This window comes from Rhinoderma darwinii, chromosome 4 (genome assembly GCF_050947455.1).
Source record: "Rhinoderma darwinii isolate aRhiDar2 chromosome 4, aRhiDar2.hap1, whole genome shotgun sequence".
NCBI classification, from domain to species: domain Eukaryota; kingdom Metazoa; phylum Chordata; class Amphibia; order Anura; family Rhinodermatidae; genus Rhinoderma; species Rhinoderma darwinii.
This window is the reverse complement of record NC_134690.1, coordinates 216,060,538-216,074,211: the sequence shown is the minus strand read 5'-3', so window position 1 is coordinate 216,074,211 and position 13,674 is coordinate 216,060,538. Positions and strand designations below refer to the sequence as shown.

The following is a 13,674-nucleotide window of genomic DNA, read 5'->3' as shown; positions in this document are numbered from 1 at the left end:
ATTTTATTAATGAAAATATTTTCATTTTTATATTTACTTTGTTGTTTATACAAACTGTTTCCATGTATTATTTGGCCCATAATAACTTTTATATAAACATTTACAACTATGAAAAACCCTTTATCGTTTGGCTTGGATGCTGTAGAGCAACACAATTAATAGTTGTTTTCCATTAGCTGTAAATAAAAATACATAAAAAAATTGTAAACTGGGGTGTAATACAATAACCGAGTAGAAACGGTTATTGTACAGCTGTTTAAGAAGCATGAAAATTAGAGATGAAGAGGTTAAGTTAATACAAATTATGAAAATAAATGAGCATTGAAGGAGTATTCTCATTTTATAATGTTATGGTATATATGCCATAACATTATGATCTTGGGGGTCCAACTTTTGGCCGATTATGAAAATGACGGGGCCCAGGTCCCTTCGACTTATTCATTACACAGCAGGGCTACCCGCTGTGCAGGGAACTGCAACACAACCTCTTCACGTAAACAGAGCTGTGTTGTAGCTCTCTGCACAGTGTCTAATAGGCTTCCATGACAGTGTAACACTGACAAGAATAATTCACTGTACTACAATCAAAAGGTAGCGTGTTCAAGTCCCATTGTGGGATTAAAAAAAGTTAAATATACAGAAACAAAAATCCAGTGTAAAAATAAATAAATACTTTTTTCCCTTAGAAAATGTTTAGTTCTGAAAAAAAATAAAAATGAAAGTAGGACATTACTGATAGTCACAACCCGTGGCATAAAATTAGCATATTATGTATCCCATGCAGTGAACAGCGTGAAAAAAATAATTGCTTAAAATTGCAGTTATTTTGTTTACCCTACCTCCAAGAAAAAGCAATAAAAGTTAATCAATAAGACAAATGTAGTTTTCATTGGTAACATTTTGAAGTACAACAAAAAAAAGGCGGTCCTCAATAAGCTTTGTCGATGGAAAAAGAACAGGTTATGGCTTTTGGAATGCGGTGATACAAAAACTAATTATTAAAACAATAAGTAGTTTTTACTACTTTTGTACAATAAAAACAACTAGAAATAAAAGTGGTACCACTGTAATCGGAACATCTGCAGAATAAAGTTGTCATTGAAAACGCAAGGTGAACGCCGTAAAAAACAAATCCCCAAAACAAAACTGGAATTTATGTATTTTTCTTCCACTCCCCCGTAAAAAATAATTACTAAAAGTTATTTAATCCATTATACACTGTTCAGCCATACGTAATATTGTGTAGGTCCGCCTCATGCTGCCAAAACAGCTCTGAACATTTGAGGCATGGACTTCACAAGACCTCTGAAGTACTGTGGTATCTGGCACCAAGACGTTAGCAGCAGGTCCTTTAAGCCCTGTATGTTGCGAGGTGGAGCCTCTATGGATCCGACTTGTTTTTCCAGCATATCCCAAAGATTCTCAATTGGATTGAGATCTAAGGAATCTGGAGGCCAAGTCAACACCTTAAACTCTTTGTCATGTTCCTCAAACCATATCTGAAAAAGTTCTGCAGTGTGGCAGGGAGCATTATCCTGCTGAAAGAGGGCACTGCCATTAGAGAATACCATCGCCATAAAGGGGTGTACTTGGTCTAGGTAGTTAGTACTTGCCCTCAGTAACAGTCACATGAATGTCTGGCCCGAGGTTTCCCAGCAGATCATTGCCTAGGGAATCACACTGCCTCTGCCGTCTTCCCATATTGCACCCTGGTGCCATCTCTTCCCCAAATAAGTGACACAAAGGCACCCAGCTGTCCACATGATGTAAAAGAAAGTGTGATTCATCAAAGCAGACCACCTTCTTTCATTACTCCATGGTCCAGTTTTGAGATTCACGTGCCCACTGTAGGTGCTTTTGGTGAAGGAAACGGGTCAGCATGGGCACTCTGACTGGTCTGCAGTTACGTAGCCCCAAACGCAGAAAGCTGTTATGTACTGTCTTCTGACACCTTCATACCAATCATAGCCAGTGTTAACTTTTCAGGAAGTTTTCTACAATAGATCTTTTGTGCGATCGCACCAAATGGGCTAGCCTTCGCTCCCCACACGCATCAATGAGCCTTCACCGCCCATGACCCCGTTGCTGGTTCACCGGTTGCCCTTCCTTGGACCACTTTTGGTAGGTACTTACCTCTACTTCCTTGTAACACCGCGCAAGACCTGCCATTTTGGAGATTCTTTGACCCAGTCGTCTAGCCATCTCAACAAGATAACCAATGTTAATCACTTCACCGGTCAGCAGTTTAATTGTTATGGCTGATCGGTATATGCAGCCCGATATATAGTGCCAATAAAAAATAAAAAAAACTCATGCCACAAAAAAAGCAAGTCCCCATAGGACTACTTTCATGGAAGAAAAAAAAGTTATATCTTTTGAAATGTGAACAAAAAAATAAAAATTGCTGTGTCTTTAAAGGGGTTTTTTCAACGGAGACATTTATGGCATATCCACATTATATCCCATAAATATCTGATAGATGCAAGTCCCACCTCACCCGCCTGATGCGGTGACCGCCGATTCTAGGTGGGGAGAGGGTAGTGCATACACGCGGCTCTCACTATTCTGTTCAATGGAAGTTACAGAAGCACCTGAGCAGCGCGGCCAACTCTCTCCTCATCCCCACCTGGAATCGTCAGCTTGCGTTCTTGCTATAGGTGCGGGTCCGAGAGACGGGACCCACATCTATCAGATATTTATGGCATATCCTGTGGACTTAAATTTGACAGCAAAGTAACATTAAAGGGATCCTGTCATCAACATCTCACCTGTTAAACTCGCCTGACCCCTCAATGGCCGCAGCTGTCCAGAGTTCGTTCCTGTTCTCTTCTTTCCTGAAGTCCTCCTCTGCCGGTAAATATCGTCGTTTAAACTCTTCCCGCCTTTTATGGTAATTATTTTTCCCTCTGGGATGCAGCTTCATAACCCCGCCCACCGTTGCCACCTGTCTGGCCCTGACTGGCTAAGGAGCTGTCAATCAAAAAGAAGGAGGTGGAGTCCACTCAAACGCTGGAGGAATGAAAATCTGACTCTTTTCAGATGAAGATTTGACTCTTTTCTGCTCATTTGCATACGGCGTGGGACCACTGAAAAACGGAATACTAAAAAGGTACAGAGCTTACTTAGAACATATTTATAGCTTAGATGACAATGATTTTTCACCCACTTTCACCAGGTATTTCTGGCTTTATAGCTAAAATGCTGGTGACAGGTTCCCTTTAAGTCTGGAATGAACTACACAGCTTTTTATCATGGAAAACAAGGAAAGGCTGTTTGCAGGCCTTTCGTATTATGCTTCATTGTATTTCGGAGCATAATATGTGCATTGTACGCTCCGAAATATGTCGGAAAATAGGCAGTTTGAACATGCCCTATAGGATCCCTTATAAGGACTGCGAGCATAGACCTTAAAAACCATGAGGAATTGTTACAGAAAGTATATAACATCTCAGAACTTTTCAATATACAATGAATAAGCTTTATTTGTGAAATTTAAATACATGTAAGTTGCTTGATGAATAAATCGTACAGCCTAGTGGGAACATCAAATTCTATTTTAGCAAAAACATTGCTTTACATCTGCCCGCAGGCACAAGTGTGGGTTTGTGATTAATTCATGATTATACATTTTAGCCAAACTTATCCAATGATAATTTAGAGTGAAAAAGTGAATACAAGGAACCTCTATGGAGGAATTGCAAGGAGCTTAGACTTCAGCAGTAAAAGTAGCAGGGGACTGCAGGTGACAGATGGCCAGACGGTGTACATTTACACCTCCTGTGGGCCACATGTTCTTCATGTTTACTATTCGATAGTTTGCTCTGGTGAAGACAGAACTTAAAAAAGAACACCCACTGACCCAAGGGAGAAAGCACAGGCTGTAAGTACTACATGTTCCAAGATCTAACATGTAAGGTTGCCCCCATACTTTTTCAAAACTAAATTAAAACACTTAACAATATTGGATTATGGGTAGGCCGTTTCACTGCTAGCACCTACTTCTACAGTGTTACATTTTCTATTCTAATGCAAAATAGGTTCCCTCTTCGGGTACGTTCACACTTAGAAAAAGAAGCGGCTGAAAACGACAGAGCTGAATAAGCCATGAATAAGGACACAGACGTGTCAGAAACGCGTAGGCACATTTGAACAGGGCTTACTGCTATCCTTCACCTAACATTCATTCCTGTACTCTGCCACAGAACTACTCTATATAGTTCTATTATTTTTACCTTTGTTATGCAAAATAAAATTGGAACAGGAGTTCCTTTTTAACGCACACCCAGCGCTGGATCTTGGTCCTGTTTTTTTTTCCTGTTTACCGCTGGCCGCGCAGGAAACCGGGCGCTGTCCATACTCGGACACAACTAAACGGTGAGCTGGAGGTCTACCTCCCCCTCTTCCCCATTCATACATTTTACTACTATAGGTAAAGTACCCATAGTTACTTTCATCCCTATTCATGTTTATAGCAGTAATACTTTCTCTTTAGATGATCGTTTTATATCTATATTGCCAAAGCATTGTGATTTATGAGGTTACTACAGTTTTATACTATGTTCCATTGAGATTGAATAGTAGTTCCAGAATATGCATAGTCAGATGGTTAGAACTATTTTTCCTTTCTTCCTTTTCCGGGTATGGATGATATTGTTTAAGTCACATCTATAGTTATGGTTACATGTGTTCAGCTGATGCTGTTTTTTTTTCCTGGTTATTCCATCTACTGATATTTGATGTTTATTATACAATTATTAAAAAGTATACAAAGTGATGTTTTTATACGGGAAAAAAATACTCTGAGATAATTCTTTATAACTGATATAAAATCAAGTGAGGAAGTTTTCTACGGATCAGTTTCAGTGTAAATCCACATAAGAATGGGGGAAAAAAAAATGTAGCGACCTGAGCGACTTCATGGCTTAAGGTGCTAGACTAGATGGGCCAGTATTTCAAAAACTGAGTTCTCTCATTTAACGGTGTTGAGTACACAGAGAATGGTGTGACCGAGGAAAAACAACCAGCGACCGTGGACGTAAACAACTCGTTGACAAAACGGGTCAGAGGAGGATGTCAAGAATTCTGCTGACGAACAGGCGGTGCGGTCAGGCAAATTGCAGCCGAATACAACGCCGGCGCTCCAGCTAACGTGTCCAAATGCTCATTGTTGCTTAGTACGCATGGGCAATAGCAGCAGGTGACCAGTTCAAGTGCCATTGCTGTCAGAGGGAAACAGAAAGGCAAAACATCAGTGGGCAAAATAATTAAAAATTTGGATGCGTGAGAAGTTTGAAAAATGCCTGGTCAGATGAATCCAGATCTCTGTTGCACCATGCTGATGGAAGGGTCAGAATTTGTCACAAGCAGCATAAATCTATAAACCCTTCCTGTCCGATATCAAACACTTCAGGCTAGTGGATCCTCCGATAGCCCTGGATGAAAGTATTTCCACTTATCAAAAGATAACAGGAGCTTGATTTATTATATGGAACCATGGCTAAGAAATACATAAAACACAGAACATATGTAGTTAATTTCTCTAATCAGGTTGCGGATAGATAGGTTTTAAAAAGGGACAACACACTAAAATTTCTATAATTTGGAATAGATTTTAAACAGACCTTTTACAAATTAAAGCAAGGTTTACCCATCTCTCAGAGATATTTATAAAAAATATAATGCTTGATAAAGTCAAGCACATACACTTCTGTATGTAGTAATAGGTGGTAAACAAGGGCAAAGGTACATTAGGGCAAATGGATTAGTTATCAATTTACATTGACAAAAATCATACAGAATTCCACCCAACACCTGAAAACTCAATTTTGGCAGGGTTGACCAATAATCGTCAGACAATTATAACATTGAGGAAATAATTGCAGCAATGTGTATTTTAGTATATATAGACTGCTCTCAGGTTCTACACCCCACCAGAGACAATACGTGGTTCTCGGATACTATATGCTGTAGAGCCATGTTCACCAACCTGTGGCTCCCCAGCTTGCTGGAGTTCTAGTTTAGCAACAGCTGGAGAGCCACAGGTTGGCAAACACTGCTGTAGGGTGTTTGTATTGCAGTCTAAATATTGTAGGTGGATGCAATGGAGGGTTAAATGGGGCAGCACTGAAAAAAACCGGCAACACTGGAAAAGTTGTAGTTGTTTGGAAATATTGTAAAACTGTTTTGTGTTTTGAAGTTAAACGTTTCATTGCACATAAAGAAATAAATCCAAAGGCCATTTCTACAAAGAAAGTGTATGTTCTTAATAATGTTTTGCTCAATTACAGCTATATTTTCCCCATTATGGCATTTATTTATATTCCTTAATTTGTTTTAAATCAAAACCGTCTGTGAAGTGTTCATTGGAGCGTAGCAGAAATAAAGCTTTTGGATAGAAAATGAATGGATGTCTGGTTACTCTTCTGATGCAGAGGACTTTCTGGGTCGGAGAACAAGATCTTTGATTGCAGCAGACAGCTCTTGAAGTTCCTTTCTAATGCTATCTGAAGCTTTCCCAGATTCGTCTGCTAGATCTCCAGTCGTGTCTAAATCATCATCATCCTTCTGCTTTGCCTGACCTATTAACTGTTTTACCACAAGGGTTTGGTAGTTAGCCAACACGCTGTGCTGTTCCTAAGTAAAAGGAGGAAAAACAACAAGCTGACCTTAGTAGACAAAGGACAGAAAAATAAAAATGTATTGTAATATATCCATATTCCAACTACTGCTCTTAGTCAGGGTATTGCATTGAGTTGCACATGATGTGCTATTATTACAATGCTTTGATTGTTATATTAAAGGGCAACAAAGCACAGTACTGTCAGAAATGTTACTTATGGCAATATATGTCCCGGCAGAGATTCTACTGGAAGTTCCTTTCAATACCACAGGGCCAAATGTTTTCACATAAATAGTGAATCCATAAGGTGCAAAACTATTGATTTTTCTACATGTAAGATTTTTTTTAATTTCTACTCACCAGCAGTTCACTAAAAAAAATACCAATAATCTATTAGACAGTTGACCTTTGCATTTAATTGATACAAAACAACAAAAAGGATCAGTGAATTTCTCTGTCACTGCACCTTGTGTACGCCGATTGGACTTCATGACTTATTGTGATGCTGTGTTATAAAGACATGAAGTTTCATGTATGACAATACCTCCGGGATCTTTGTGCTTAGGAATGAAATGATCTGCGGGACACATCTTCCTGGTGCATGAAGCATACAATGTGTAGTCAACTGAAACAACAAGACAGACGTCAGATGCAGTACCAGGGCTGCATCTTCTGTGGCTTTAAGCTGCTCTATAAGGGCTTGTCTGTGCTGGAACAAAACTTGCCTAAAAAATAAAGAAAATATACTAGCTGTAATTTAATACATCAGTGAGTTGCGCTATAGTTTCAATGCAAATTTAAATGTGTGACAAACAGTGTGGTGCATTTTAAGTGAATTTATATTAACAGCTACATTCACACGAGTGTATCGGATTCAGGCGCGTGAAAAACGCGCGTGAATCTGGTCCGTTATGCATCAGTGTGCTTTGCGAGGGGCATGCGTTATTCACGCACTCGCAAAACACATCTTTTTTTTAATTTTTATTATTTTCAATTGAATTGATGCGTAAATCACGCACAGCGCACAGATGTGCATCCGTGTGCTGTGTGTGATTTTCACACACCCATTGACTTCAATGGGCGCGTAGGTGCGTGAAAACTCCTGCATGTGTCAATGGCCCCATTGAAATCAATGGGTCAGTGTGCTGTGCGTGATTTTCACGCACAGCACACGGAAGAGTTTTACGCTGGTCTGAATGAGCCCTAAAAGGAAATAATCAGGTGAAGAAGGATGTTAAAAGGGAAAAGATTCCTAAAATCGTCAGATGTCCAAATATATCAGACTAATGTCGACTGAACATTTGGATTTTATCAGAATTGGACGATGTTCTCATGTGTACTGGCGAGTCTTGACAGAATGCTCAGACAGGTTGAATTTCTATATGCCCAATCATTTGTTTTGTGGGAGATAAGTAGCGCCTGAGGTTTCTGGCAGCAGTTTAACCCCTTTCCACATATGCACCATAAATTAACGTGCTAATAGCACCGTCTCTGCTGCAGTGGGGTCTGAGCGGTCATATGGACAGCCTCCCCAAATAATATGTTCTAGTTATGCACAGTAATAGTGAGAAAATCAACGGCGGGAGGGCGGATGAATATACTTGGACTCATCGGCTGCATCGCTGGCCACACACTGAAGCCGCTGCAAAATTCTACCTCCCATTCATTTCATTGGGAGTTAGACGGTTCTTTTTCCCGCTAGTTGATTTTTTCAGCTGTCATTCTTTCAAGGCATTTCAGTGTTTAAGGCATTTTCTCCCTGAAATAGACCTGAAAACACTGCATGTGAACATACCCTTAGGGATGTTGAGTCCAATCTAAACAAAAAGAGCTACGGATCCTATTTCTCTAGATAAATATGAATGTTGTCAAATGTATTAACGTGAGCAGTAGACCATGGACTACAGTATACAGTGATGAGGCAGCTAATGATTAGTATAGTATGCATATTTGGAAAAGAAAACAATATGTACCTCTCTTTTTTCTTATCTCCTTTTTTAACTAAAATACCACATGAATCTGCTGCTGCATCCAGGCAAGACAGAAAGTCTTCTATGCTCTGCAATGGGAAAATGCAAACAGATTTGTAACTTTATGGCAAAAACAAACAGGAACTTAGCATCCTGTGAGATATTATACATTTATAAACTAGGTTATTATGGCAGCTAGGCAAGCACCTGTCAGACGCACTGTTAATTAATAATGTCTTGCTAGAAGATTGATGTTTAATGAAGATCTTACCAACATAACATGGATTGTAAGATATAAGGTTTATATTGTACTGCAATACAGCAGTTTCGTTTTTCTAAAGCTGTGGCAATCAGGTAAGCTTAAAACAAAATGACAATGTTTGCAAAATAATCTATGAAAGATATGGAAAACTAAAACGCTAACAGAAAGTGGCAAATTATGTCACATAAAAGATTTTCATATTTACCTTCCCAGCCAATGAACTGTTCAGCTTTGTCAAAGGGCCTTTTGCCTCTTCCTGGAATTTATTCAACATCTTTTTCCTAACCTGAAGAAAAACAAACAAATGATATATATCGAGTTGATGCGTTTATCACCGTTTTTCGTATCTAATTCCATGGCAGTAAACCGGGGCAAATATTGCTGCTCTGTCACTTAGGAAGGTAATAACTCCCTCAAAGATGCCAAGTGTTGAGGTGTGGAAAACATTTGGAAATTCTAATTCATTCAAGAATACTAGCCCCAGCTAGGAATGTTTTTGGTCTATCACCACATCAGTAGTCTTTAAGCAAGCTGAGAATATATATTGCATTATGGGCCTATAATGGTAAGAGGTTTGTGCATTAAATCAATGTAATGGGGTAGGATTTGTGATGGGGAGATATCAGTATAATGAACATTCTGCATGTGGGCGATTTCAGTCCAATAACGGTTATGTGTGTGGGCGAGGTCCGTGTGATAGGGTGAACGTTCTTGTGGTTGATGTCCTCAACTAAATAGCCTCTTCCTACAGTGACACTGAATGTTAGAAGGCCATTATTCCTAGTCTGTGGAGGGTGAATGACAGAATGGAAAGTATACATTACTGCCTGAGCCACGATAAGCAGCAGTATCACCGATAGTATACAATCTCCTCTTTGCAACTGCCGATACAGCACAGACTGAAAAAGCAGGGATGTCTAGGGTGGGCTGGTAATGTCGGTGCAATGTCTCTACTGTAAAGCATACCTTCTACTAAACTACTGCAACCAATATCTACCAACAATTGTGTCAGTAGTCGGACATTCCAGAATCATTTGACAGGACCGAAACCTTTCATTATATACTACTGGTGCCTACTATTCAAATTAGTTTAGAACAAATTTGATTAACGGGGCTGCATCCTGCGGAACTCACCCCATTTTTCTTTTTATCTTTCCCTATTTGACTGCTTTCCCAATACCCCCTTTGCCAGGATGAAAACGAGAAATCGACAACAGCAGTTAGGGATGCCCGTTCAGTCCTCCTTACCCCCCAGTAGCAGATGGGGCCTTTGGTAGAGCAGGAAAAGCGACTAATTATGTGCCCACCTGTACACCCTGCCTGACGGATTTTACAATATGTATTTTGGGTGCGCACAGTATAGGATTACCCTATTTGTTCACCAGCTTTGTTAATTGGCTATTTGTGTGACAAAATAAAAAGAGGAAATTCATTATGAAAATATAGTGTGATTGGGGGGGGAAGTAAGGAAATAACAAGTAAAACGGACAGTACCTCACTAGTGATTGTTGTATAGTCTTCCATGGCCATCATTATATCACCAGCCAGGAAATTGAAGATGAGATTGGTAATATCTGTACACACCGTCTTCAGCAAATGCTTGCCAAGATTATTTTGAGTTTCATCTGCACAACACAGAAATCCAAATTTATAAAGGCAGGCAATTTAAAACTATAAGACAGATTTATGCTAAATAGAGTTTAACAGCAGCTGCCTGAATACGTTTCTGCTGCTGCTTAGGAGCATGCGGATGCCGCACCACCATAATCATACTCTTGAAGTCATGTGGATATGTCATCCGCATTCACAACTTCCTTTTCTGATTTCTATCAGATGAAGTGTTGCCACTTTTTAACTAGTTGCCGGCCAACCAGGTCCTTAAACCCTGCGCCATAGTGTATCTTTGGCACGGGTTTAAGCTAGCTTCCAGAGCGATCAAGCCGCTGACTGTCGGGGACCCTGTAGAAAGGACAGAAGTTTTCTGTTTTCACACACAGTGCTCAAGGAGCGGTGTATAGAATATAGCCAGCGACAGCCTCTATTGGTCCCAAAAAAACATGAAAAAAAAGCACCAAAAAGGTATTTTCTGACCTTTAGGGACAGACTATAATAAAAAATAAATACAATTTAAATTAAAAAATAAATAAATAAAAACACAGAAATCCCGCCCCCCCCAATAAAAAGTTCCCCCTGCAAATCATTGCAGTATCGCTTGGCCTTACTCAATTACCCTAAAATAAATTTTATACATATGTGTAATAAATCAACATTTATGGTAGACCATTATCGAATAAAAAGTCTATTTTAGAATAAAGCTTCACTACCAGAAATGTTCTATATAAATATATACACACTTACTTTATTTCTTTCTATGTGTAAAAATTCAGAAAAATCAAAAAGGATGTGTATAAAAATTATAAGAAAAAAAAAAACCTCGCAAAACTCACGTCACTAGCCCAACAAATAGAAAAAAATTATAGCCGTTCAAAAGGGATTCTCAGGGACTTTCATATTGATGGTGTATCCTTAGGATCAACATCAGGTCCAGCACCCCCATCGATGAGCTGTGGTGTGGCAACGAATGTCGTAGCCTCGTCACAGTTCACCAGGCACAGCCACTATGGAAGCGTATGGCGATGAACCCGTAATTTATGAAGAGGCCGCAGCATTCTTCGCCATGGCCCCTTTAGACAGTGATCGGTGGAGGTGCTGAGAACATAAAAATTGGCAAATCAGAAGTCAGAGCAGTAGCCAAAGTTAGGAAATTAGGTTTAACCCCTTCCCGACATACAGTTACGTCATAGCCGGGAAGGGGAACTATTCGCTAGTTTAACTCATTAAATGCCGGTCAATACCGACCGCAGCATTTAAATCGTGAGAAAGAGGGGGGCGACCCCCTCTAACAGCTCATCGCGCCCCCCGCAACGCAATCGCGGGTTGAAGTCCCCTAGGGGAACTAATAAAAAAAGTAAATAAAAGTTGTTTTTTTGTGCAAAAAGAAAATAAAAAAATATATAATAAAAAGTTTAAAAAAAAACCTTTTCCCCCTGGAGCATAGTAAATAAAACATAATTGGTATCGCCGTGTCCGTAAAAGTCTGAACTATTATAATATATCATTATTTAACCTGCACGGTGAACGCCGTAAAAAAAAAACAAAACCTGAAAACGCCACAATCTCTTTTTTTGGTCACCTCATCTCCCACAAAAAATTAAATAAAAAGTGATCAATACGTCGCATGTACACCAAAATGGTATTATTAAAAACTACAGCTTATCCCGCAAAAAAATAAGCCCTTATACCACTTAATAGACGGAAAAAAAAACAAAAAAAAAAACTTATGGCTCTCGGAATTTGGCGACGCAAAATAAATTTTCTTTTTTACACTTAGTTTTTTACTTATAAAAGTAGTAAAATATAGAAAAACCTATACATATTTGGCATCGCCGTAATCGTAGTGACCCGCAGAATAAAGTTAACATGTTGTTTTAATTGCACAGTGAATTCTGTAAAAACGGCACGCAAAAAACAATGGAGGAATCGCTGTTTTTCATTTTCGACCCCACAAATAATTTTTTCCCGTTTCCTAGTACATTATATGGCACAATAAATGGTGCTATGAAAAACTACAACTCGTCCCGCAAAAATCAAGCCCTCATAGTACTATATCGACGGAAAAATAAAGACGTTATGGCTTCTGGAATGTGGGGAGGAAAAATCTAAAATGAAAATCTGAAAGTTGTTTACGTCGTGAAGGGGTTAATTTACTATGACAACCAAAAATGGCTACCATAACTGAACAGTGAAATAATAATGGGTCTGGAAGGCCAGATTCACACGAGTGTGTCCGGTCCGTGATATAAGGTCCGTACAGCGGCCGCATTTCCCGGACTGAACACACTACAGGGAGCCGGGCTCCTAACATAATATTTATGTATGACGCTAGGTGTCACTGCCTCTGCGTGGAACTACTGTCCTGTACTGAAAACATGTTTTCAGTGCGGAACAGTTTTCCCGCAGCGAGGCAGTGACACCTAGCGTCATACATAAATATTATGTTAGGAGCCCGGCTCCCTGTAGTGTGTTCAGTCCGGGAAATGCGGCCGCTGTACGGACCTTATATCACGGACTGAACACGCTCGTATAATTAGCATACTTTCGCTGCATTTTGGATGGAAAGTAGGATGTAGATATTTTTGTATTTTGTGATCTGAAGCCACATCAAGTATCCATGACAACAAAAACACCTGACAAAACAGAAAGCCCAAGCCTAAATATCTGCTAACTATACAGTCTATTGCTCGGTTGTGACTGCACGCATGAAAGCAGACGTGCCCTCTAGTGGCTACATCTCTCATATTTAAAACATTTCACTTCAAATAAAATAAAAGATAAAATGTAATTAAATGTATTGACAGACCTGTAAAAAGTTTTATCCCCTTTTCAAACAAACGAATATTGTTATAAAGAGTGGAAACTTCTTCTTGGAAGTCTTTCATGGTTTGTTTTCTGCTAGCTCCTGATGCGGATGAGGTTGATGACATGAAAACCGAACGCACCACTTCTTGGTAACTTTTAGTAAGGGGCCTGCAAAAAATTCCGTTACAAATCCAAGCTTAGAACCGGACGTATTGAAGTCAGAAAAGTTAATAAGTGATAAATCTTACTGCATTTAAATTATTTACACAAAATTTGTAAAGACTGGAAAGCCCCCTTTAAAATAAAAAAATATTTAGGCTATGTTCACATCACAATTTGTCTACATTTGATGTATACATCGAGAGAAAGCGCTCGACGTGTACGTTAAATGTATACGGTGACAG

At 39.3% G+C, this 13,674-nt stretch overlaps 1 protein-coding gene across 2 annotated transcripts in view; it reads right to left on the bottom strand.

Moving 5' to 3' along the window:
• Positions 1–3,455: 3,455 nt before the first annotated feature.
• UFL1 (UFM1 specific ligase 1) overlaps positions 3,456–13,674 on the bottom strand; it is a 311,744-nt gene continuing 301,525 nt past the window's right edge. For both annotated transcript variants that reach the window (XM_075862180.1, XM_075862181.1), the window contains 6 exons: positions 13,272–13,438; positions 10,346–10,476; positions 9,057–9,137; positions 8,593–8,678; positions 7,164–7,344; positions 3,456–6,633 (listed from right to left, as the gene is read on the bottom strand). In XM_075862180.1, the coding sequence (XP_075718295.1) occupies positions 6,415–6,633; positions 7,164–7,344; positions 8,593–8,678; positions 9,057–9,137; positions 10,346–10,476; positions 13,272–13,438 (865 nt within the window). In that variant the 3' untranslated portion in view covers positions 3,456–6,414. The remainder of the gene's footprint in view (positions 6,634–7,163; positions 7,345–8,592; positions 8,679–9,056; positions 9,138–10,345; positions 10,477–13,271; positions 13,439–13,674) is intronic.